General features: G+C 45.9%; 1 protein-coding gene across 3 annotated transcripts in view; it reads right to left on the bottom strand.

Moving 5' to 3' along the window:
- RAD18 (RAD18 E3 ubiquitin protein ligase) overlaps window positions 1-27,150 on the bottom strand; it is a 1,168,890-nt gene that overhangs the window by 281,892 nt on the left and 859,848 nt on the right. For all 3 annotated transcript variants that reach the window (XM_069643474.1, XM_069643473.1, XM_069643475.1), the window contains one exon: window positions 10,982-11,270. In XM_069643474.1, coding sequence (XP_069499575.1) covers window positions 10,982-11,270 — 289 coding nt within the window. The remainder of the gene's footprint in view (window positions 1-10,981; window positions 11,271-27,150) is intronic.

Below are 27,150 nucleotides of genomic sequence, written 5' to 3'. Positions count from 1 at the left end.
ATGTGGCTCCTATAGGCCTCTGTCACTCATTAACACCGATACCAAAATCTTCGCCAAAATCATTGCGAATAGGTTCCTCCCCATCATGAAATACCTGATCCACCCAGACCAAAGTGGTTTTGTCCCTGCCCGGTCCACCGCCTTAAACATTCGGCGACTATTTAAAGTCATCTCTAGAATAGACCCCCAAGCCAACGCTGTGGCCTTGACGCTAGATGCCCAAAAAGCGTTCGACATGGTCTCGTGGCATTATCTGTGGGCGGTGCTTTAGAAGATGGGGATAGGCCCATACATGATGGCCTGTATCAAACTGCTATACACTAGCCCCGTGGCCAGGGTCCTAGTTAACTCTCACCTGTCGGCTCCCTATTCCCTCCACAGGGGGACACGACAGGGGTGCCCGTTTTCCCCCACGTTATTCGCGTTGGCCATTGAGCCCATGGCAGATAGTGTACGAAACAACCACGTGCACAAAGGGATTCGTCTGCAGGATACCCCCGAAATTATATCACTGTACGCTGATGACGTGCTTCTATACATTAGAGACCCCTCAGTCCACCTCGACCCGATCATGCGTGAAATTATCAAAATTGGCACATTCTCAAGCTTTACCATAAATTACACTAAATCAGAAATCCTACCCCTTACGCCCGCAACGTCCCAACCTGCATGCAAATTTCCTCTCAAATGGGCACCGGGGGGCATCAAATACCTAGGGGTCCAGGTATCCCTCTCAAAATCCTCCTTATTGTCCGATAACTATGGGGCTGCCGCGCTATATGCTGGCGCCAGGATGGAAAGATGGCGTAACCTCCCCCTCTCACTATCAGGGAGACTGTCCCTAATATAAATGATCATAGTTCCGAAACTCCTTTACATTTTCGCTAACGTTCCACTATGGCCCGGGAAACAGTACTGTGCAGACCTGCACACGGGGTGTGCCCGTTTTCTATGGCATTCTGGTGCCTTGCGCAGAAAATGGCAGCATATGGCCCTTCCTTATGAGAGGGGTGGCTTCAATGCACCTGATCTCACCCAGTACTGGATAGCCGCTCAAGCCCAGCATGCTACATACTGGTACCATCACCAGGACCCCACCCCCCGCATGTTAAGCTTGAAATCCTGGCGACCGAGTAGGTGAATGTCATGTCTTTGATCCTCTTTCACTCGTACCGCTCGGAGGCCCCTGCTGACCCAGTGGCCTTTGGCTCCCCCCCGTATTACAAATGGCTTCCCCTCTGGTCGTTCCCTGGCCTCACCCCCACACAAGATAAGCTCCTCATGCGTTGTTGGTCAGACCTGTGATACAGATCACTCTCCGACCTGTTCCCTGATGGGAAATTCATCACCCCAGATACGTGGAAGCCAGGGCACTCCAAGTCCTCACTGGAGATGCTACAATACTTTCGACTTAGGGCGGCAGTCCAAGACATGTGGCCTTCATATCCGGACGAACCCCCTGAGTCCCCTGAGGTCTGTTACATTTCCAATTCCGCTGGTGGTAGGGGCATAGTATCCTCCCTTTATAAAATGTTGATGGCGCGAGCTGTAGAACCCCCCCCACACTGTTCGGGATGCCTGGAGCCGGGATCTGGGATTGGACATCACAGATGTTATGTGGACCAAAATGTGCATGCATACACGCAAGGATTCTCTTAATTCCAGAGTTAGATGTGTTCAATACAAGCTACTCAATCGCCTGTACTACACTCCTCACACGATTGGGAAATTTGCCCGGGATCAACCCCACCCCTGTCAAAGATGCAGATCTAACGATACAGACCACGCTCACATGTTCTGGTCTTGTGGGGCGCTGGCCCCGTTCTGGAATGCGGTGCTTGAGACTCTCTCCAAAATAGTGGGGTTCTGTGTTGACCCTAACCCCCTGTCTCTTCTGTTTGGGCTCTGGGAGGGAGCTGAGGCGAAACGGGAGGCTAAATTTCTGAATGTGGCGGCGATTGTGGCCAAGAAATGCATTCTGCAATGCTGGAAGCGCAGATCCCCCCTTCCCTAGAAATGTGGCTGAAAGCCCTCACCTGGACACAATATTGTGAAGAACACTACATTAACATGTTACCCAGTAATGCTCGTTTTAAAACATATGGACAGACTTTTGTAGTTACTTGAACCGCAAAGTGGACCTGGAGCTTCTGTCATCTCCCCCTTCTCCTGATCCGGGGACAGATCATACTACGGGATGAATGCCTCTATCGTATTCGACCTCTGCTAGGATCATATGTGACCCTCTGTAGAATTTGTGCTTTATCATTCATGATCTAAATATGAACTGTGCGTTTGTTTTTTTGTTGTAACTTGTGATATGCCAGCTACTACTTCTTGCCAATAAAGAAAAGTTATTAAAAAAATAAATAAATAAGAAGGGGAGGAGATTTCCTCTGCTGCCCTGAGCAAGAAACAATGGGTTCCTTGGACTGAATAGGAATGCTAATTCGGGTGTGAATGACCACAACTGCTGTGGCAGGAAGGCAAGCCATGTGATCCTCTGACTCAGCCCAGCTTTGGATGCGGGCCAGACTGAAAATGTGGACTGAAGTGGAAGTAAATGTATGTTTTATAAAAATGCTTATAGCAAAGTGTACTGAACTGACAAAAATATGAAACTTAGAGATTGTTAAAATGGAAAATTCACTCACAGTTTAAGACTAAGCTGGAATCTGTGTGATTTTCTGAGACTGAACCCCGGAAATTATACATTTTGTAGCCATGGTGTTTATGTTAGGAACATGAAAAATTACAGGAATGTGCCCGTATGGGATGTGCGTGCATGTATAAAAATTGGTGCAGAACTAACATTGAGAAACCCACCAAAAGCGCGAAAAAAGTTGTCATTTATGAACCATAGCTCGTAGGAAAATGAGAGTTGGACAGAAATGTACCTTAGGTAATCTGTCATGTAATTATGTATTATGAACAACTTGTGTATCTTGGAAATATGTTTTTTGGGTAAAATAGAGTTTCTATGTAAAAGCAAAGGGGAGGGATTTCTTTTAGATCATAAACACAGTGTCACTCTGACTCATGATGACACACTGCTCCTTTCTCAAATCAGGAGAGGGGAAATCCTCTGACACATCAGATCCTTAGAGGGTTGGGCATAGATAATCAGCCTCCCCACCCACTTTGGAAATGGATAAATAGGGACTGCTGAGGACAGACAAGACACACTTTCTCACTCATCAACTGATTCCTTGGTGAAGCACCCTGCAGGAAAATCCAGGCTCCAGACTTTAGATCCAGACCCAGAATCCAGACTCTAGAACTTTGAAACCGAAGAGGCCAATTCCAAAAGCTGAACTCTTCTCAGCTGGCCTTCAGAATCTTAAGCAACCTGATTCTAACCCCTAAACTTCCAAGGGGCACCACAAAATCCTAACCCCTAAACTTCCAAGGGACACCACAAAATCCAACAGCCTGGCTGAACTGTTTTGCTATTCTAGCTAAGAACCCCGTGCTAGAACCAAGATCCAGATCCATAGAGCAGAGCTGTAACCAACCCGTCAGATCCAGTCCAAGAGGCCGCGCAGACCAGAGTGCCGTGCTGAGAGCAGAACCCAGTGCCTGAGACCTGTCCGGTGGCGAGAGAATCCCAGCCAAACCCTTGACCAGATCTTTGACGGGCCAATTCAATTCCAAAGCCATAGGAGTGAGTATTTAGTCTAGAACTGTCCATAGTCATCTCTTAGTTTAAAGTAATCCTATTCAGTCCATTTCAACCTATCCAGAACTGCATTATAGAATATTGTGTCCATCCTGAATTCTTCTCATTATATAGTCTGTGATAATTGTAGCGATAATGTATGCAATTCATGTAACGGACAAGCGTCTGAAGAAAGTCAAGGGTCCTGGCGAACACCAATCAGAGTGGAAGGCGCACTGTTTTGGTGGTTGTCCCGTTGGGTATCTTGTACTTTCATAGCCCCTTAGTATAAGTCCATATTGGTTCCGAATCTTTAAAGCACAATCTTTCATTTTTAAATCTTGACTCTGTTTCTGAAAAATCTACCTTCACAAAAACCTTGTTTGAACCGCACGTCCTAGAGACGAAATTTAAATGTCATTTTGAAGCTAACATCCTCAGCTTTCAAACAAACCCATAAAAACTGCTGCGATTTCGTATTTGGCTCAATTTCACTTCATGTAAAATAGCTGTTTCTTGTTTTCAACTTCTGAATTTTGTTTTCCATCTGCTAATCATTATACAATCATTGCTAGTGTTGACCTGAACCTATCCCAAGCAACTCTCACTTGTTCTGAATCTTAGTTAGCAAATTAAAATCATTTTTGCATTTTCCCATTCAATTCAAACCACATTAAAAGCAATTGACCTGTTTTAAACTCAAATCTGTTCTCTCTAAGCTTGCTGGGGGAACTGGGATTGAACTGCATTATTGATTGTATTCCTGAAACCTGTGTGCCCACTTCCGCCTCTTCATATTGCATACTTGCATAATTGTGGTAAACTAGCGCTTTTTTCTCCCCTCGCAGGAGTCTCAAACTTAGGTGGCCTCTTCACTGGGTACCAAATTCGCATTTATTGAGTGTTTACTGTTGTTCTGAATTTGTGGTAAACTAGGGCTTTTTTTCTCCCCTCGCAGGACTCTCAAACTTAGGGGGCCTCTTCACTGGGTACCAAATTCGCATTTATTGAGTGTTTACTGTTGTTCTGAATTTGTGGTAAACTAGGGCTTGCCCCTCACTCCTGTCCACTTGCTCTCGTCTGTCTCCCCCCCACTCCCTCCTTATTCCATGGTGCTCTCTATCTCGCCTATCTTCTCCAACTGCTTCTCCATTGACTATTCTGCTCTCCTCACTAAATCTGGTAGGAAAAAGTTTAAAAAGGACATCCTGGTCTCCAACGCAGGCCTCCCTATCGCTGACACTTACACTAGTGCCTCCTCCAAGGAAACTCTTACTGACATCCTCTTTTTCGTGCCTTCTCCTGACCTATGGACCCTTCATATGGTCTTGGTGCTCTCTCCTTTCTCCTCTTCTCCCATTAATGGTGGGACCCGCTGGGATGTCCTCTTGGCCCCCTTCCGCTCTTCTAAGGCCATCATTAATGTCTACGCTAATGGGACCGCCTTGGTCCAAGGCCCTCAGGCCAACCTCCACCTCTTTGATAGACGCTTCCCGCGCCTCATCAACTTCCTTTCCTCTCCTGCTGTCCCCCCTCCTTTGTCCTCAGCTACCTTGCCTCCACCCTCTCTCCCTGCCCCCCCTCGGGCTCCTTCTTCACCTCCGCAGGGCGTACCTCTGATCTGTACCCCTCCCCGGAAGTCCTTCAAGGATGGCAACCCTCTCCATATTGCCACTCTTAGCTCTCGCTCTGCTGTCAAATATTCCTCCGATATCTGTCAACATCTTGAGGAACTGGACCTTGACATCCTCGGTCTCACTGAGACATGGTTCACGGCCAGCTCTGTCACCAGCTTTGACACACTCCTACCTGACGGTTACAAGATCCTCTCCGTGCCCAGGCCCAACCGTGCGGGTGGGGGTGTGGCCCTTATCTTCCCTGAGTGGATTCCTGCCACTGTCACTCCAACGCAGACCTACTCCTCTTTTGAATGCCTTGTCTGCCGACTCTCTCCCTCTCCTAGCCATTCCCTTACTGTGGCTACTATCTATCGGCCACCTGGTCAAATTTCCTCCTTCCTCCCCGAGTGGGCGGACCTCTCCTCCTCACTCCTGTCCTCAACCACTCAACTCCTCTTTCTTGGAGACTTCAATACCCACCTGGATGCCTCCTGTCCGCCATCTGGACTCTTTCGCGACCTCTGCGACTCTCTCTCACTTTCTATTCTCCCGTCTGGGCCGACTCATTCTGCCGGGCACACTCTTGATGCTCTGATCTCTTCTGACATTCCCCTCTCTGTCCCTCTCTCCACTCCTCTCTCCTGGAGTGATCACTTTCTTCTACCCTCCTACCTCACCTTCCCCACCCCACAGGCAAAGCCACCCTCATCACTGCCACCCTCCTTCTCGGTCACCCGACCCATGAAGCGCGTGTCAGTTGAGGCTTTCGCTGCCACCTTCTCGCCCTCCCTCTCCCTCCGGCTGACTCCCACCCTGACACAGCCCTCTCCACTCTACACGCTGCTATATCTGATACTCTTGATATCCTTGCCCCTGTCATGAGAATCCGCCTGAAGCCCAAAGCCAAATGTAACTCCTGGTATGACATGGATCTCGTCACCCTTAAACACAAGTGCAGGGTGGCAGAGAGGAAATGGCATGCTTCATGTTCATCCTCTGACAAACTGGCCTGCCGCCTGATGCAAAGGCAATATCGGCTCTCCGTTCTCACCAAGAAGAGAGCCCTTATCCAAGCCCGCATCTCTGCGGCATCTAACAACTCGGCCGAACTCTTTAAAATCTGCAAGGAGCTGGCCAACCCTGCAGCAGTCTCTACCTCTCCTGTCCCCTGTCCCCTCCCAGACCCTCTGCACGCACTGGTCTCTCACTTCATCTCAAAAACTCAGGACATCCTGTCCTCACTCTCCTCCTATCACCGCCCCCCCTCTGTTCCCTGCTCTTCCTCTGGCCCTTCTGTAGCCACCCCTCCTGCCTCCTTCTCTGCCTTTCCCCTTTTTTCTGCTGATGAGGTTTCAAGACAAGTCCGATCTATGAAAGTCTTGTCAAAACAGGTCCACCCCTGTTCCTCTAAAACTATCAAGGACCACATCGACTCCTTGGCTCCTGCCCTGGCTGACTTCTGCAATCACTCTTTCGCCTCTGAAGTCTTCCCATCCCCCCTCAAGCACTCCCTTGTGCACCCCCTTCTTAAGAAACACTCTTCCGACCCCTCCTGCCCGGCTAACTATCGCCCAATCTCTCTCACTCCCTTCCTGGGCAAGCTCCTGGAGAAACTGGCCATCTCCCAGCTTAATCTCCATGCTGAATCTGTTGGTAGTCTTCATGACCATCAGTCTGGCTTCAGAGATGCAAGGCATAAAATAAGAAGTGTCACGGAGCAATTTGATATGCAATTCTGCAGGTTTGCTAATTAAATTGCCACTTGTGTAGTAAAGCTAGCTATTTAAGTTACCCTGTTCAATGAAAGCACAGCTCACCCAGCATTCCTCTCTTGCCTTCAGATCTCTCTCCACCCTCTATTCTCTGTTGACTAGAAGTTCAAAGGGGCTTACGAAGAGAGAGCGCAGCAGTAATCATTCCCTTCACTCATGTGCCAAAAGGCCTGTGTGGGAGTGCTATTCACATTTTCTTTTTCAAATAATTGCAAACTAGAATTAATCGGGATAATACTGTTATTAAGCTAACTGTATCCTGTCTACCAAAGACCATTATGTGTTCGTTTTTTTTAAAAAAAAAGGCTTTCAATTCCTTTTCTAAAAATTGTTTACATAATGCATAATTATAGTATTGCTACTGTAGAACACTGCATCATCTCCATGCTTTACAGTCAAGTGTATCTAAATATCAGTGTCCACTAGATTTCATTTTGGTGGTGAAGATGCATCATATGACTAGTGGACACTTTTGAAAATGTACATGACCACGCAGCCAAATGCTTTTGGGGCAAACCTAGTTCTGTGGCCTGCTGATTACATACCACTTGCAACTGGTGCTCAACCCATGAGCTGATCCCATACTCCTTGACATTCTATCTTACCATATTGCTTTATACCTACTACCCTGAACGTGAGGTGGCTGCAAACTACAATATTCTGCCTAGTTTGCCCAGTTCTCTGCCTGCTAAGCCATACACACTGCTTAGTCTTTTACATAATAAATACACAAAGCTAACTTGATATTTACTTAAAGTAGCGATCAATAGTTTCATCCAGTCTGCACATCTACAGACCCACTGCAAATCTGTACACCGTAATTGTCCTCCAGAGCTCACTTTGCTTTATGATTATGATTGCATTATATGTTTCCACCTGCAGTAGAGAGAGTTGGCCAAACTGTTTTCAGAGTCTTTTATCATATCTATTTATTTGTGTCCATTCATGCAGCTAACCTTTTTACAAACACTCATCCAAGGCTCGCAAAGTATTTTCACCCACTTATATAGTCGAGTAGATTTTAAGAAGGGCCAGTACCATTTGCAGTGGAAGTTGGAAACATTTAAATAAACTTTACTTTGTTTGCAGTAAATGTCTAAATAAGTTGAACTGTGTATGGCTGGCCTCTGGGTGGCAGCAGTGTGCCAAACTGAAGGGGGTTTGTGGTGACATGCACCATTTTACAGAAAGTGAATTTAAATGTGTTGTCATCCGTTGCCATGGGTCTAAGTGCATGTCTCTTCAGTCGAGTGGGTAAACTAAGTTACTCAACCTGCAGGTCTAGTGGAATTTTAAATCATTTGCAAGGCCTAACTTATCTCACTAATGTCTTATTTCAGCAAGAACACAAAACGGCTGTTTTGTTGCTCACTTTAGATCTTGGGTACAAGTATCTTCTGGTGGCATTAAAAACATTAGTACAACATTGCTAATCAAATGGGGTTGTTTGCTAATCAAGAACAGATTAATTAGCAAATTCTGCTAATCAATTTTTGAAAACTAATTTATGCCTTGGAGCTGCCAGAAGCACGGAAAATGCTCTCCTCAACAACTGTGAGGACCTGCTCTCCAACCTTGACTCTAACACCCCATGTGTTCTCATTTTGCTTGATCTCTCTTCTGCCTTTGATACTGTCAACCATACCATCCTGCTCAACCGTCCCTGTGATAACCTGGGTATCACTGGTCAGGCTCTGTCGTGGCTGACCTCTTTCCTCTCCAATCGACCCTCCCAGGTCAAAACTGGGGTCCTTCCTCTCTACCATCTTTTTCTCTATCTGTGGTGTCCCCCAGGGGTCTAACCTCTCTCCCTGGCTGTTCAACCAGTATCTGGCACTTCTTGCCCACCGCATCGCCGCTCTGTGCCCCAACTTTCATTGCTATGCGGATGATACCCAGCTCATTTTTAGGCTACCCTCAGCCTCCTCTTCCCCTTCCCTCATCTCTGACTGTCTTTCTGCTATCCATGAATGGTGTGCCGCCAACAAACTCTGCCTTAATGCAAGTAAGACTGAGATTCTACTCATCAGCTCACCCACTCCCTCCTTCCCTGCAGCTCTCTGGCCGGCCTCTCTTGGCCCCCTTCCTGCAAGGTAAAAAACCTTGGGGTCATCTTCGACTCCACACACTCTTTCTCTCCTCACATATCGGACCTCTCTAAGAAGTCACACTACCAGCTACACCTCCTCAGAGGCATCCTTCCTTTCCTCTTCTCCCCTCAGAAGCTCACTGTCTCTAGAGCCCGGGTTCTCTCGAAGCTGGACTACTGCAACAGCCTCTATCTAAATCTGCCTGCCTCTACTCTCCGCCCTTTGCAACTCATCCAGAACAGGACTGCGAGACTTGTCCTTTGCCTCAAGCCCAGGAACCGTATCTCTCCAGGACTGAAATCACTACACTGACTCCCAGTGGCTGCGAGGATTAAGTTCAAAACCCTCTGCATTGTCCACAAGGCCTTCTGGGGCCTTGGGCCAAAATACCTTCAACTCACTCTACCTAAATATCTTCCTTCTCGAGATCTTCGCTCATCTGCCTCCAACTCCCTGATGGTCAGCCGCTTCTCCAAGCAACGAGTTGGGGGTAGATCTCTCTCCGCAGCAGGGGCCTCCCTCTGGAACAGCCTCCCTGCCTCCCTGAAACTTGAGGAGAACCATCTCCGGTTCCGGAAGCACCTCAAAACCTTCCTCTTTGCCTCCGCTTTCTCTCGCACTCTCCCCTGCTAAAATCACTGAAACTGCACTGAATCTGCAACTGGGCCACTCACCGATCTCGGTCCTTGGCCCAGCCACTATTCCTTGCATTGCCTCCCTGGCAACCCCTGCACTGCGGGACTGTCTCTGTATCCCTACAGCCCCCCCTCCCAGCACTTGTCTACACTTACCTTGCACTTGCCACCAGCGTGCCCTTATTATTTATCTTGTATTCTACTAACACTGTACTGCACTTTCCTCTCCCCTTTACCCTTGCACTTGCGCAATCTCAATGTCACCTGGCCTAGTAGGATCGTTGTCTGTCTTCCCCTTGTCCCCACCCCCCATGCCTCGTCGCGCCTTGAAACACTTGTGTATAGGCGTTACAAATGCCATATCATATCATGATATCATATCATATCATACTGGGGGGAGTGAGTAATAACAGGGGGAAAGAGGGATATATTGTCTTTTGACTGAAATCCTATCAAGTCTTATTTCTGTGTTGCATTCTTTCCTATCATTGCATTTTCTTGAATCATACAAAGTATTCTCTGATATATTATTTTTCCTATTCCTACTCCTAACTGATTAAAGAGATTGTTGATATTGTAATATTACCTATTGCTGATCATTGTTCATATTAATAAGTGTGATATTCAGATATTATTCAAATTCATAAAAGTGTAATCTATATATGGTTCAATTCTTCAAATAAATCTTTTAATTTGCAAAACATACCCATTTCTTGGTTCAGTGAGACCGGGGGGATTCAAAGAGAGGGGAGTTATATAAGGGTACATCATCCAGAATTAAAAGAACTTTGACATAAAAATATATAAATAAGGGTTTCCATTGGGCATCCCGTACTAGGCATTGACTTATTTGGAGTGCTGGGTTGAAATCACAACTGCCAAACTCAGAATGAGCCTATGTGTCTTTTATTCTACGCAAAGCCATTTAACATAAGACATTCTTCTCTTATACAATTTCCATTTAAAAGTGGCAGCCCCATCAAAAGACAGTTTTCCTGGAAAAAAGGAAATGTTCTGATGGCAAATCATTTATGAAACAAAAGAATGTTTTAGAGGTACTCCTCCCTTTAGAAAACGTAACAGAAATCAATGACAGAGTTCACTCTAATGTTTGGGTTCACTGTAATTTTGATAGCACAGAAGTTACACACAGAAATATCCTTTTGCAGCTTACAATTATTTCCCAAAATGGAGCTTTGAGGCTTACCTTGCTATTGAATGTGGGGACAGTGGAAAGCTGGGTGATTCTGAGCGATAGGGTCCTTCCTCATTTACATCAGGAGACCTGCCTGCTCCACTTCTACCCATGTTGACATTTGGAGACATTTTTGCTTGTACTTCATTCATTGTATCACCTACAAGCAGATCTTCCCCACAATCATTCACCAGAAGGCCATGTTCAAACTGGTTTGCTTCACCTTCAAGCATAATGTCTGTGTCTTGTGATGTGTCTGCTTCGGAGAGCTCGTGGGAGCAATCCTTTAGCAAGTTGTCTTCTGTGGGGGCCAAAAATAACATGCACTTGTTAAACAAGTCTCTATCGGCAACCTGGCCTGTCTTCTCTGCATAGGCTATGCATTATTACATTTACAGCATAATACAAACCTACAAATACCCATGCAGAGCTGCAGGTATCTACAAATGTTTCTGTACTGACTATGTATGAAAGAAATTAGTTGACAACAGCTCTCAAAAACATTTGGAGAACTATCAATTAAAGAGGGGGTCCCATCTAACAAACTGCTATCCTGCTCTGTTCTATCATACTCTCTCCAGGTGACAGTTTAGAGCAGGTTTATGAGGTACCAGAAATACACCAGAGAAATTCCCATTCAATGTCTGCTACAAGTTATTACTGGGCTGCATCAAACGCAAACATCTACAGGAAGTGTGGTAAGTCAGAAGACGGACAAGGACACATGATTCTCACAAGTTTTATGTTTTTCCTTAAAGAAAGAGGACCTAGGCTGTCCCAAAGTCGGTGCTACTAATTCATACTCTATACAAAGGAAAGCTAAAGGAGGTGCTGGTCAGGAAGTAAAGGTGGCTAAGCAGAAATAAAGTCCTCTGTCCTGAATGCTTTTGTAACCTAGTGTCTTACCTAAATTAATCAAGTCAGACTTTGGGCTGCTGCTCGAAAAAAGGGCGGCCGCAGGTTTCTGACCTCCACCCGTGTGTCTCTTTACGATATGCCCTTGCCTATATTAACAGTCCCAAGCATTTACTTCTTTTACTGCTGGAGTGTTGTCCCAGGGCTACACTCGGGTCTTTCTGTCTCTGTCTCTCAAATCAGTCTCTTTCTCCCCACTCTGGGACTCCTCTCCTTTTCATTCCCCAGACCGGGGTTACTTACTTCTTCCCAGGCTGGGCCTAGTCTCACTCTTTCTTCCCACTCTGGGGCATCTCAGGTCGCTCGCTGCTATGGGGCCTTTCTCACATCCTCTCCCCACTCTGGAGCTTCTCAGTGTTCTCCCCTCTGTGGGACTGTTCCACATTCTTGTTTGCTCTTTACCCTCCTAGGGGATTCTCTTTCTCTTTCACACCTTGCTGCCCGCCTCCCATTCCTCTGGTGCTATCATGTACCTGTGTGTGACCAGCGGTGCTCCATGAGAGGGCTGTGTGATCCATCCAAGCCTACTCTTGCAGTGGAGCCTTTTATGCGAGTTGTCCACTCCATGATGGCGGGCATCTTCTTTCCATTTCCACTTGTTCATTGAAGGGCTTTATAATGGACTCCTCTGGGCTCTCGCTCTCTGTGCTCGTTCTGGCTGCCATGCCGCATGGCTCCAGGGCTTTGTCTGCCAGGCCTCATCGCATTCGCCCAGTGCAGGTCTCTGGGTGCGATGCTAAGTCCAGCGTTCCCTCTCACCAAGCGTCCCCACCCACTGTGTAATGCAGCACTATTTAACTCTGTGGGCTGGCTGGATACTTCTTACTGATTGGTCCTTGTTTTGACGTGCCTCCAGCAGGCTGGTCTTTATGCCGCCGTTCTGCTGTTTTTCAGGAGGAAAACTGAATAAAGTTGGGGTCAGAAGCCATGCTAGCCATACGTTTATCATACCCCTTTGCTCCTACATACCCCACAAAGGTGTTGTTGGCAGGGATGGTGATTGAAGTCCTACTCTGGAGGTTTCCTGTCCTCCAGAGGGATCTAACTTAACCTCCCCACCCCCCAGGGGGTGTTAAACATAGCAAGCTCACCTCCCAAGTCCAAAACGGGGTTGTTCCACCTTAGGGAGAGGTGACTAACTTCTTGAATTTGTCACAGAAGGAAGAGAGGTTTTTAACATTCTAGGCAGCACTTTCACTTTAAGAAGAATCTGAATTTGTAGTAAATTCATCTACGATCTCAACTCTTTTTCAACAGGCAACAATTTTTTGTTGAAGTTGTAAGCAAAGCAGAGTCAATCGAATCACCCATGAAGAAATGTAAGCATCAACAAGATTACAATAATACAACTAAACCCAAAATTACAGCACATTTGCTTGACTTCATTTTAGAGTCACAAAATTATAATAAGCACAGTGGTGCATGGTCCCATGCCAAGAAATGTAATTAAACTGAATGATTATGGAAGTGTAACATGGGTACAAAATTTGTGAAAGCAAGTGCTCTTGTGGCAACATGTATGTGGGATAAACCTCGGTGCTTGCAAATACTTTGTGGAAGTAGAATGAGCCAACCATTCACAAAAGAAACATAAAATCAATCCTAAAAAATCTTTATCAAGGTAACAACTATCAAGACCATCAGTTACAGAATGAAGCCTTTTGCGGTTTGTTTTCAGCTATCCATCAATAAGGATTATTTTTATTAATGTCCCACTAACTAGTAAAATTGCCAACCAGTTGGGATGATTAATACTGTATACTATACATATGGCTGCCGGTATTTCAAATGTCTTCCAGGTGCCAAACACATCATGAGCTATGCCCCCCCGGCCTAGAGTGTGGTATTAAAAGACTATGCTAAACTCTGATGAAGTGTCACTGGTTACATTGAAATCAGTTTGGCCATGCAAAGCTTGATAAGTATGACCTACTGACAATCGAAGGTCAATTCTTGGTTAGGCTAATCATCAGCCACTAGGATTCTTATAACCAAACACTTGGATGGGGAATGTATGTCATTACTGTTCAACTGTGGTGATGAGGTGAATAAGGAATAAGTGCATCTTGGATAAGATAGACTGGGCAATTTGTGATCTATACTGATGAGAGTATGAGAATATACAGAAACAGTTAACATTTTTCTGTGTTACAAATTTTGACAACGGAAATGTGCTTTGGATCAAAAGTCCTCTCGAAGAATTAACACAAATGTGATTTTGAAAATTAATTGTGCACCTTCTGGGACCAGCAAATACCGGTTTGAAATGTTTTAAATTTATTTTTGATTTCACCACTGTGGCTACTACTTATTTTGTTTATAATTTGTTTGTGAACAAGGGAGTGTATGGATGCAAGTGTGAATGTGCATGCGTTTATTGGTTTGACCCGGGCCGGGCCGGGACGCGGGTGGAGCGGACAACAGCACATTTCTTTCTGGCGGTTGATAAAAGAAAGGATGGTGTGTTATTAAGTAACTAGAAAGACATTTTGGGGTAGCCAGTCTAGCCATGTCTTCCAGGGGCATGACATTTTCTACTGGATAGCTATGATAAAATAAATCCTGTTAAGTGTTATGTGGCTAAACCGGCCTTTTGAGGCAGCCAGTTTAGCCATTCCTTACTGTAACTTGGCATTTCTTTTAATGAACTTTGATAAACCAAACCTGGTCTATTTATTATTACGTAGCTAGTCTGGCATTTTTGGACAGCCTGTGCAGTCCTTTCTTACTGTGGTATGACGTTTTGTACTGGGGATCTATGATAAACCAAGCATATTAAGTGTTACTACATGTCTAGACTGGACTTCATTGTGCAGCCAGTTAGGACATGTTTTCTTATTTTGTCATGGCATTTGGTAGAAACAATGTGGACATGTTTTCTTATAGTATCATTACTCTCATGTTCTGTAAAGTAAACAGGAGTATGTTCTTTTATAGGAATTCTGGTGTTTAATGATGCTGCCAGCATAGACATGGGAAATTGTTGGGGATTGCAGCGATTTCATTTTTGGATTGGAGCTACAAAACCAATTGCAAGCTGTTTGGCTTTTTACCTAGTTTTTCACAGAAAGTGTGTTGTATAATGGAGCCTTTTAATCCAATATAAAAACAAATGTCTACACTTGGTCGTTTGTGCATATTTGTAGAGAATATTTACGTCCCTTCAATTACAAAATACACCAGCCGCCACTTTTGGGAGGGAAAGTTATTCCTGAACAGCAGTCTAATCCAACACGTTCCTGAGGACCTCCTGACCAGAACAAGCATCAGTTCGAAATCTTCCATTCAGGATGCAATGCCTACAGATGGCATGTGGAGGGGCTCAAATAAGAACTTTGCAGATGTCCTCCATGGGAGTGTGCCTTTTATAGGCCAAGAAAGCCGTTGAACAGGGATAGAGAGGGGTGTTGGAGTGGAGTACAGGGAGAAGAGGAGCACAAGAGAAGTGAGGGGTAGTGACAACAGTAAGAGGGAGTGTATTGGGAGAGTGTGCAGGGCACTATATCACTGGAAGGGTAAGAAAGTCACCATATCCCTGGAATATGGGGCTGGAAGGAGACAGTGGGAAGAAGGCTGTAGTGAGATGTGAGAAGAGTGAAGTGAGTGGTGTGGGGAGTAGTAGTAGTGCAGACAGGGGAGATTAGTTGTAGTAGTGTTAAGAGGGTACGTAAGAGTGGTCTGGAGAGGGGTGGAGTAATAGTGGTGTAAACAGGGGAGAAGTAGTAGTGTTGAGTAAGATTGGAGGGTGGCAATACGCAGCAGAGAGACAGAGCGAGAGGACCATCAGAGGAATAGAGAAGGATGTGTCAGGGATAACCTAGACTGTTCCCAGAGAGAGATTTAGATAAATAAGGTGTTTGCCTTTATTACTCATGGCGGGTTAATACAAAATCTTAGACAGCAGGGTTTACCGATGAATATGGACCATCCTGTGGTTTAGGGATACCTGGGCTAGGGAGGACCGGCCTACACTAGATGACGAGAACCCCCCTCCCTTTCCAGCCTGGTGTATCCCATTGAACCATCTGCCTGCCCTTATAATGAAAAACAACAATTGATGGAGAGAACAGTCGATAAACCTTTGTGAGGGTCAGAAATGTGAGGCAGACAACTTTTTGAAGATTTTTCAAAAGATGCCATTTTATTAACTCGGAAGGTTGGGTAAATGCCTCACTATCCCAACCCTGATGAGGAATTTCCTGCCCAAAATAAACTAAAGGTAACACTTTAACGAAAGGTTTCGGTCCCTCACACTTATACATACAATAACCCAACAAGGTAATGTATGGCAGTTCAAAAGCAACAAATAGAAGTTAAGTTCACAATATGATAACTGCCTCTCCTTATAATCTGGGTGAATTCCCCTTCCCCAGATTCAAGCAGGATTCTGTTAAACAGTACCAAAGGAATACAGCAATCCTGTCAAGTTCCAATTCAGTTCTTTGCGATTCCAACACTTCAGAATTGTTCAACAAAGGTTCTTTCTCTTCCACTTGTAATTGTAAGAACTCAAACAACCTTATTTATTTATTTTGACATTTATAATGCGCACTGAACCCGGGGGCATCAGGGCGCTTGTTTACATGAAAGCCTTGATTACAAAAGTTTACAAACAGCGGTTGTACATATACAGTGCAGAGATCTGAGTGTCTGGTCTTGTGGAACTGGTAATTGCAAGCTCAATTACCTTAGGGGGTCTAGGGTGAACAGCCAGGTTTTGAGGCCCTTGCGGAAGGGCCTCAAGGAAGCATCTGATCTTAGAGCTAGAGGCACGGCTTTACAGTGTTTGGCAGCAATCATAGGGAAGCTGGTGCCCCGGATTTCTGACGTTTGTATCTGGGAATGGTGAGTAGGTGTGAATGGGCAGCTTGCGCTGGTCTGATGGATTGGGCTTCGGAGAATTTTCTAGACAAGCAAGTCGGGGCAGCGTTTGATAGACATTTGTGGGTCAGAGACAGCGTTTTGAACATGATGCGTTCTTGGACTGGGAGCCAGTGGATATTTCATCAAGCTGTGGAGATGTGGTATTTTTGAGAGATGTTGAGCGCGGCTCTCACAGCATTATTCTGAATGACTCGTCTTGTTTTATATTGCGGGAGTTGGAGTCTGTAAAGAGGGAGTTACAATAGTCAATCCTATATAGTATGAGGTCTCTGGCAAATGTGACGCACATATCAGCGATCAGGAAAGGCTTGCAGGCATTGATCAGTTTAGAGATGTATGCTTCTGCAGACGTGATAGCATCTACCTGTATAGTTAGGGATAGCGCAGAGTCCAAGTATACTCCTAGGGTTTTTATCTTTTTAGAGACAGTGATGATATTCCCGTCAATGATAAAGGATTTGTAGGAGTCATTGAGTTTGTTTAACTGAGATTGTGTGCCAATAAGGTGCAGCTCGGTTTTCTCATCATTTAGGCATAAGTCCATGTCATGCCATCCAGGCCTGAATTGCTTAGTAGATCTCGCTCAGTGCGTTAGAGTCAGTGTTGTAGTTGCTGGAGATAGGCAGGAGGATTTGGGTGTCATCCGCATAGTTAATGTAGGTGGCACCAAGGTTGTCTAAGAGGTCAAAGACAAGCTTCGTAAAGATATTGTAAAGTGTCGTTGAGACACAGGAGCCTTGTGGCACATCGCAGGTGACTGGGGCTGGAGGGGCTGCTGCACAGGTGTAGAACACTCATTGTTTGGTTAGATAAAAAGGACTCTATCCAAGCTATGCTTTAGTCGCGAAATGGGCTGCTGAGGAGGGGTGTTGGGAGAGGATTTTGTGATTGACTAGGTCAAAGGCCACTGAGAGGACAAGTAAGAGGAGGAGGGTCAGGTTGCCATTGTCTTTGATTTCATCCATTTGGTGTTTTTTTTTTTTTTAGGTCTAAGAGGGAGGATTCCATTCCATGACCAGGGCGGATGCCTGATGGGCATAGGCCAAGGAGGTTACAAGTTTCCAGATATTTTTGGATTTCCAGGTAGGCCACTAACATTTTGAGGAGGAAGGGTAAGGTTGTGTTGGGGCGGAAGTTGTTGGGAATGTTGGGGTCAAGTGTAGGCTTCTTTTTTTCAAATAAATTCTTTTTATTGGTTTATAACAGGTAAAGGACGGGCATACCCATCACTCCAAACATGTATAACAAGCAGAATGGTGTTCGAGAAACCAGACTTTAACAAGGGAGCACATTATAGGTCAAACCGAGGACAATTTTGAAGGGGTAGCAGATTTAACAGCCTTACCTCTTTCTAACTTCCCCTTACGCTCCTTCAAGGCTTTCGTCGTCAAGGACATGGCAGTCCTCACATTCCGAACACTGGTGCTCTGATACCAGGCACCACAAACAGATCCTGTGAATATTCCGTTAGTGACATCATCTTCCCACAATCTCGAAATTTTTTGAAGCCGGAATGTGGCGTCGATGCTGCGGACGAAGATGCCATCATAGTAATTTTAGATTTTCGAAGATTTTTCGAAGAATAGTGTAGAACCGAGCGTTGCGTCTCCGAGGCTCACGAAGCACGGAAAAACTGAACTAAGCAACGATGCTGCGCAAGACTATTTATACCTATGGTGATGTTGGCGCCGATACAGAGGCCTTTAAGGGACACCGACTCGAGGGACGTCGACGAGCAGCGCCCTCTACTGTGAAAATATTTTCCGAGGCCAGCAAGCTGGAAGTGGATTTATCAAAGATAAGGAATACGTGGGGGGACACGATCCATTCGAAATACAGTTTGTAAGTGAAATTGAAACTGTTTTTTCTTTACTGAGGATTCTCAGCCTGGCGACTGGGAATATTGAGGAGCAAGTGAATCCATGCCAGACCACATGCTGGAGAAAGGCTTCCTTTACACGTCCTTGGAGTGATTGCCGTTTCCTGCATCTCCCTGCTTGCTGTTTCAGTTCATGCCTTTTAGTTGTCTCCCGGCTTCACCGTGGCACGTACACCCATTCATATTTAACATCTCCAGTCTCCATGTCTGAAAAGTACAGGTAGAGATTGCTTCAGAAATGGAGTTTTAGTTACGGAATCAGGCAGTCATCTGAGGAACTTTCACAGTTCCCATTTTAGTCAATAATCCTGCAGCCCCTAGCTTCCTTGCCTACAATAATCCTGCAGCCCCCAGCTTCCTAGCCTAGAGCACACACCAGGGAGTCTGCCTGATAGATCAGTGACCAGCCCCACTCACTTTCCTAACCAGCACTACAATCTCTACCCATACGGGCCCGCCTTTGCTCTGGCAGCGCCCTGGGCGAAACTAAATTTGCTGCCTCCCTTCCCTGCCCTACTCCAAGAAAAAGGGGGGAACAAATCCAACATCTGTGTAGCAGCGTTTCATACCATTGCTGTTTGACTAAAAAAAACTCATGACAGGGACACAATTGACCCTGTCATTCATAATGCGTACCCATGCGTCTGTTCTAAGCAGGTGCTGGGGAATGTGTTTGTTTTCGGGACAGTTTTAAGCGCATCCGGTTTCCGAATACATGATGTGCCAGGGTTCAAAATTGAGATTCATTGAGCAGGAACTAAAACCAGCTCCTGGGTGTCAGGCCTCACCTAGTAGGCAGGAACTACTGCAGGGGAACGAGAGATACTTTTTGTCCATTTTGCATGAACCACTGTGTTTTAATGTGTGTTAAATGTAACACATTACATGTTTTAAAGGCACCAGTTGGCCATAAGAGCCAAAAGTAGCACCTGTTAGCTGTTGGTTGCAAGCTAACCAGACTCTCCTATGCTAAAAGCAGGAGCTAAATAGCTCCCCTCAATTTCGAACCCTAGTGCTTTACAACGCACAGAAAACACTTCCTGATTTTTGCTATTTTAAAAAGTGTTGTAAAAGGGCACCTGAGTGTGCACACCTATGATGCCCCTTGTGCATGGGGTGCATTTTTATTAATAATCAGACAGAGGTCGTGTCAAGCGGAACAATGCTTAATAAACAAGGCAAAACCAATCAGAAATGGGAAAAATGAAACCAGAACATACACTACAGATCAACCCAGAAGAGACATAATGAGTTTAAAAAACTGTAATCATTTTATTATCATATCAATGTTAAAAAATACATATTAAATCTATATAATTGACTATTAACTTGATTTGTTGTATAAAGATAAAGTGCATCACAGTAAAGTGACGGCACCCCATTGTCAGCTCGTGTTTATATTACCATTTGCTGATTGTATATCTTTGCTTCTCTAGTCAAGTTATCCACTGCCGGATCCCCCAATTGAGTGATCCCCTTCGCTCTCTCTGTGTTTCAGGCAGCCCATTCGCGTTCTAGCGGCATGGACAGGTTAGACCGTCCCTCCTTTAGATAAGCACTTTACTGTTATGCACTTTATTTTTATACAACAAAACAAGTTAATAGTCAATTATATAGATTTAATATGGATTTTTTTAACATTGATATGATAATAAAAGGATTTTCACTTTCAAGAGCTATAATAATAGTGTTTTGTATACCCGACTTGGAAATGCACACATGAAATAATAAACCAACATAACACTATTTTTTAAAATGCTTATAGAAACATGTTTTGAGAAAGATTATCTCTGGCTTTATTTTCTCCATCACCAATATACCAAACAATGCAAGCCTAAACAATATTATCTGGGTTTCACTACTGCATTTTCAAGATGTACTGACACCCTACAAAAGAAACTGTGTGATAAGTTAAACTTCTTATGGTTTTCAGATTTTTAATTACAATATGAAGAACATTTGAACTTGTACAAAAAAAGCACACTTTGTTTCAAATTAACAGACTACACAATAAGCCCGCCTTTGTGTATGTTGTACTTTGAGTTGGCATTAAATCATTGAACTATGTAACAAGTGCGTAACACACTCCGCTATCTTTGAACCATTTTCTGAATTTGGTGCAAGTTCTTAAGTGACAAACCGCTCCTCCCGAGCCTACGGTGTTTCTGTAGAGGTGAGTAATTCACTATGGGGTAGTCACTATCTAAGCACAAACTTCCTCCCAGCTATCATCTGTTTACTGAAACAACTGTGATGTCTGTTGTCTGGTAAGAAAGACTCAACAATCTGTGTGCAGCCTGTGTAGTCTTGGGATCCGGAAAGGTGGCTGTCCACAATATCAGCCCTATTTTCGGGACTTGATGTGCTATTGGCAATGTCCATTTGAACACAAATATCGGCCTAAGTTTCAGGGGTTGAGGAGATGTTGGCAATGTCTATTTGGACAGCTATCTCTATCTAGGCAAGGGCTCCAACGTCTGCTTGTTTTTATGAGGCTCAATAACTCGAAGCAGACTAGTTTTGGTTGTCATACATGATCCTTCGCGTCACATATTTGGCACCTGAAACATTCTGAACATGGATTATAAGGCGCTGAGTACGTTGTTTACCAAAAAGGAGCGAAGATTTTAGCACTGGTATATGTGAACAGGAATTCTATCATATGTGTGATTTTTACATTCACATGGTTATCAACATAGAGGTATCTTGACTGCAACGGTGGAGTGCCAGGAGACATATACTTCTGGGTGGTGGTCTTTTTATTATTTTTTTTAATTAAATACAGTTCCTGTCGCCATACGGCCTATCACACCTGCCAATACATATTTAATTTTTTCTTTATTTAATTTAATTAAAGTGGGCTTGTGATCAATCTATTCTGCCAAGAAAGGTGAAACTGCTACATAAATATGAATGCACAAACTGTATGCACTACATTGACCACAGACGGAATCACAGGATTAATTCATCATTACAACTTCGTTGTCAACAACCACCTTATTTGCACCAGACTGCCAGCTTCCAATAGACTTCATCATGGTTGTTGCAAAAAGAGGGAACGTAAACATTCTCAAAGTTCAGAATCCCAGTTTTCATAAATAACCACTGCTTTAGTGCAATGAAGCAATGCCCCTACTCTGCAATGCTTTCAAAACAAACAGCCAGAGAAATAGTACAGGTCTTAATTGTGGGTCCTGTGGTGTGCTTCCCCAAGGACGAGTATTCTCGTCCTTTTTGCATAGATTTGCATAATAGCCTGGCACTTAAGGGGTTAACATGTGACGAGTCCCTGGTAGGGCTCGTAACAATGTCACATGTCTGTGTCCAGGTGGCCAAGTAAATAAAAGATAAGAGCGGTTTCCCGCACGTCAGCAGTTCCATCCGACTCTTGCCTGCTGTCTCTGTTTCCGCGGTGTGTCACAAGCAGAGGCTGTGTCCCTGAAAGGCAACGCTGCCCCCATTGTAATTAGTAGAGCCTCTGTTGGGCAACTCTGCGTCCATGTCACAGAGCATGTGCCGCGTTGTTGAGGGTGATGCTGGTGGCGATGCCGCAATAGATAGGTCTCCTTCCGGAGGAGAGAAGATTATGGCGAGTGTGCAGTCCACCCCCTGCCAGCAGCAGTGTAAATCCGCAGCTCACAGCCGAGGCCCATTGGTGTCCCCGGGCCGGCAGAGTTGAAAATTGTGTGGAAAGGTGAGGTGTTGCTCCCAGTTTGTGTCACGCTGTGCTGCCAGGCGCCATAATGCGATGCCGGGCCAACCGACGGTGGATGTGCTGTGCTCCTGTCAGCGGAGTTACTAAACTTGAGGTGTTGCGCGGCAGCCCGTGCACCCCCAACAGCATTCCCAGGCCGTGGGGGTGAAGTAAATGCAAATGCTCCATATCAGAGCTACATATAATGAACGTGGTGGCTGCCCGCGCTCCTGTGAATATCCAGGACCGCCCAATGGCGAAGATAAAATAATGAATGGGCCCTCTGCAGAGCCTGGGCCGCTGCAGTGAACTCTGTGCTCCGGGTTGCAGCAAGGAAAGGAAGATTGGCACCAGCATGTGAGGGTTGCAGCTCTCACGAGTGCTTGTGCGACCTCATATGCCAACAGTACTCCTTCCTGGGGGAGCTGAATAAGGAATGGGTGGCCTCAAATACCCTGCCAGCAGTGTCTTCTTCCCAGCCCCACCGTCCATGGACTGGGCCGATGTGGCCCCTGGTGTAGTTTTGATGGCCTGTTGTTAAGATGGATTTCTGAACTCTGTCCTGGAGGGGCAGAGGTTCAGAAGGCCAGCCTAGTTTCTTGGAACAGGGTAACCTCTGGACAAGCCAGACCAATCAGGGTAGCGATGGCGGCGGTCAAGACTAGGTCTCAAGAGGGGTGAGGGTGACTAAAAGCCCGCAATGAGCACACAAAGCAAGGACGCTTACAAATTACTCCAGATAGGTGTTATATTAAAAATATAGACACATTTATTACAAGGCCTTTGTAACATTGACCATAGTAAAGAATCACGGTAAAACTCCAATAAACCAACACATCACAAGCAATATAATATATATATATACAAGACCAAGGGGTCTAAAGAGTTAGAAGCACAAAATATGCAGACCACCTAGATGAGGAGGAACAGGCAGTGCAAGTAATCGTTAGACCCAGTTCGACATCAGAGGCCACCTAAGTAGAAGGAAGTCCAAGCCCTACGAAGAGTGGAGCCTTGTGCTCAAAAGTACCTGCACACGCGGGTGCCAACGGGCAAAGGGGAGTCTCTTCAGGGAAATCAGGCAGTTCAGAGTGGTGAACAAAACAATGATGAACAGTTCCCCGCTACTCAAGCGCGGCCTCCACTTGTGGGCAGAAGCAGGGCGCGAGTGCGGAAAAGGGTTGCTGTTTACGACAGCGATGGAAAGCCACAGGCTCCTGCGTGAGGGCGACCGGTTAGGGTATTGACTACTCACCGGTCCCCGATGCAGGCAGACCCAGTTCCGTTTCGGTACTGGCAGGTTCAGATGCGATCAGCAGGATGTCTCGACGCTGTGTAGATTCCGCGACAGCAGGAGTCAGGGTCGAGGGTGCCCCAAATGCAGCGAACACACACAGGTTTGTTACCACAGCAGGCCAACTCGGCAATTGCATGTATTCCGGTCCCAAAGCACACGTCTCACTTCAGACCTGGGAACGCCAAGTGTACGAATCGTGTGAGAATGCCGAGGACTCGGAATTTAGCAGCAGCCAGACGGCGGTGACAGAGCAAGGTTCCTGTGTAGGCTGGTCAGTCCACTGGATGGCCCAGGGACACTTCCGAAGGCTTACGTACAGGATTTGGTGAAGATGCCGAGAATAGTTGTTCCCACTATTCTAAAGGGTCGAAGCGCCTTTGCAGACATTCTCGTTCGATCAGAGGCAGAGTGGTCTCGTAGGATGACAACAGTGCAGGGTGCCAAACCTTCAGCGGGTCACCAGCGATTCCTCGACTCAGCTTCTTAGTTGTAGGATACTTGGCTCCTTATCCTTTGTTCGTGAGAACTCAGGAGACCGACATGATAGTGGGGTTTTCAGCCTCCTCTTATCCAGAGTTCCCTTCACGCCAAAACGGAGAGGGCCCAATGGGAGATCCGCTCACAAACACTGACACCATACGTGGACCTATCACGGACCACGGTGGTCCCAGGCATCCAGGATGTGTATTGGGAACAGACATACCAGCACACATCCTGGAGCCACACACAAGGCATGCAGAGGCCCGCGAAAGCGTTGTTTCGCGGGAAAGTGCATGACCAAATAAGGACTGCCCCGGGTCGGCTCGACCTTGGAGAAGGTGAAGGGGCAAGACGGTCAGCGGACACAACAAAGAACCTGGTGGCATGGCCATTTTGGAGGCCAGGCCACCCATTTGGTCCAAACGCGGGAAGCGTGGTTAACATGGCAAAAAGGGGTCCAAAACACAAAGAAACAATAGCTGCCACCAGTCCCGTCCTTGACACACTTGCACATTTCATGATAAGTCCAGCGAGAGTTTCTAGGGCCACTGGAATGACTAGAGACCCAAGAGAGCGGTAATTTAAGTTACGGTGCACTCTTGTTTTATGTTGCTCAAAAGCTGCAACCTGAGGAAAGGACTAAGGGAAACAAAGTCTCCCGGTACGGACTGTCTTAAGGGCATGTCAGTTTCCCCGTAAGAATGGAGCAAAAGCCCAGAGGAGTGCGGCGGAAGGCTGCGCTTCTCTGGCAAAATCTAGATCAGCGTGTAAAACAACAGCAAAACGTTTGGGGGTTGCCACATGGAAGGAGAATTACCTACAATTATGAAATCTTTCCTAACACTCACCCCTCCCAGACTAAGGACAGGGGGAACTAATCCACCCCTGGATGAGTTTCTTGTTCAGGGCGGTTAAACATTCTGGACAACCCATCAGCATTGCTATGTTGGACACCTGGCCTATGCTCAATAGTGAAGTCAAAGCCTTGCAGACTTATGGACCACCTAAGCAACTTTGGATTCTCTCCCTTCATGTTCATTAGCAACTTTAAGAGCTTATGGTAAGTTTGCACAGTGAAGTGGGTCCCATAGAGGTAGGGCTTCAGCTTCCGTAGGGCCCACACAATAGAGAAACATTCTTTCTCTACTGTGGACCATCTGAGCTCTCTGTCCTTAAACTGGCGACTTATGAAACCAATAGGGTTTTCCTTACCTTTCTCATCTACTTGTGATAGTACAGCTCCTATCCCAGTGTCAGAGGCATCTGTCTGCACAATAAAAGGTCTTTGGTAATCAGGGGCCCTGAGGACAGGGGCCTGGCACAAGGAGTCTTAAGCCATTGAAGGCCTTCTCACACTTGTCGGTCCAAGTTACGTTTTTGGGTTTCTTCGGAGTGGTGAGAGCAGTCAGAGGGGCAGCTATGGTACCATAGTCTGCCATGAAGTTGCGGTAATACCCCGTGAGTCCTAAGAAGGCTCTCACTTGGGTCTGTGTAGTGGGGGTAGGCCAGTCTTGTACTGCTTGTACTTTACTGGGTAGAGGCTGTATCCTCCCTCCACCACCTTCATGTCCAAGGTAAAGCACAGAGCCTTGTCGAATCTGGCATTTACTAGCCTTTATGGTAACTTGTGCTTTCTGAAGAGCCGGTAGCACAATCCTGAGGTGTTTCACATGGTCTTCCCAGGTGGCGCTGAAAACTGCTATATCATCCAGATATGCAAGACAGAATTCATCCAACCCGTTTAACACATGATTCACAAGCCTCTGAAAAGTGGTAGGTGCATTCTTCAACCCAAACAGCATTACCCTGAACTGGTAAAGACCGTCTGGAGTTGAGAACGCTGTCTTCTCCTTGGCATGTTCTGCTAGGGCTATTTGCCAAAAGCCTGCAGTGAGGTCAAACGTGCTGAGATACTTGGAGGCACCCAAGGTATCCACCAGCTCATCTTTTCGAGGGAAAGGCGTGTGCATCTGTCTTGGTGACAACATTCAGAGCCCTGTAATCCAAGCAGAACCTCAATTCAGAAGTACTTGCCTTTGAAACCAAAACCACAGGGCTGGACCAAGGACTACTAGAGGGTTCAATCACCCCAAGATCTAACATTTTGTTGACCTCTGTCTTAATGTAAGACTGTACTTTGTCTGACATTCTGTATCCTCTACTTTTGGTAGGTACCCTGTCTCCTGTGTCTATGTTATGTTTGCACCAAGGTGTCAAACCAGGGGACTGCGAAAACAGGGGGGAAAATTGCCTAAGCAAACTTTTCACCTCAGCCTGCTGATCAGATGTCAGGTGAGGGGCCACTCGGACACCCTGAAGGACCGCTTTGGAACAGGTCGGGGAGAGGTTCAGACTCCTCTTCCTCAACATCTGAAGCCAGTAGCAGTGCTGCGATTTCGACTCTTGGGACGAAAGCCTTCAGCCTATTTACATGGAACAGTTTTGGAGCCTGTCCAGGCCTTCCAAGGTCCACTAAATAGTTGACCTCACACAGGGGCTCCATCACTGTGTAAGGGCCTGACCATTTATCCTGTAAAGCTCTAGGCCTAATGGGATTCATGATCAGGACTTGCTGACCAGGTGTGAAGTTGATGAGGGAAGCTTTCTGGTCATACCAATGTTTCACCAGGGCTTGTCCTGCCTTCAACTTGTCACTAGCCAGACCCATCAGGATTACCATTCGTTTACTGAGCCCTAACACAGTCTACTACGTTGGTAGTAATAGGGGGAGTGGGCATCTCCCATCCCTCCTTGACTATGGCTAATGGTCCCCGCACAGGGTGACCAAACAGAAGTTTGAAGGGGCTGAAGCCAACACCCTCCTGTGGTACCTCTCGGTAGGCAAACAGTAAGCATGGTAAAAGAAGATCCCATTTTCTTCTTTGGGGTTCTTCCAGAGCCCCAATCATACTCTTTAACGTTCTCTTTAACCGTTCCACCAGACCACTGGTCTGGGGGTGGGTGGTATGCGGAAGAGAACTTGTAGGTGACCCCAAATTCTTTCCACATAACCTGCATATACTTTGACATAA

The sequence above is a fragment of the Ambystoma mexicanum genome, chromosome 2p, assembly GCF_040938575.1.
Source record: "Ambystoma mexicanum isolate Mex_15411 chromosome 2p, UKY_AmexF1_1, whole genome shotgun sequence".
In the NCBI taxonomy this organism is placed as follows: Eukaryota; Metazoa; Chordata; class Amphibia; order Caudata; family Ambystomatidae; genus Ambystoma; species Ambystoma mexicanum.
Note: the sequence above shows the minus strand (reverse complement) of the source record. Positions and strands in the feature narration are given on the sequence as shown.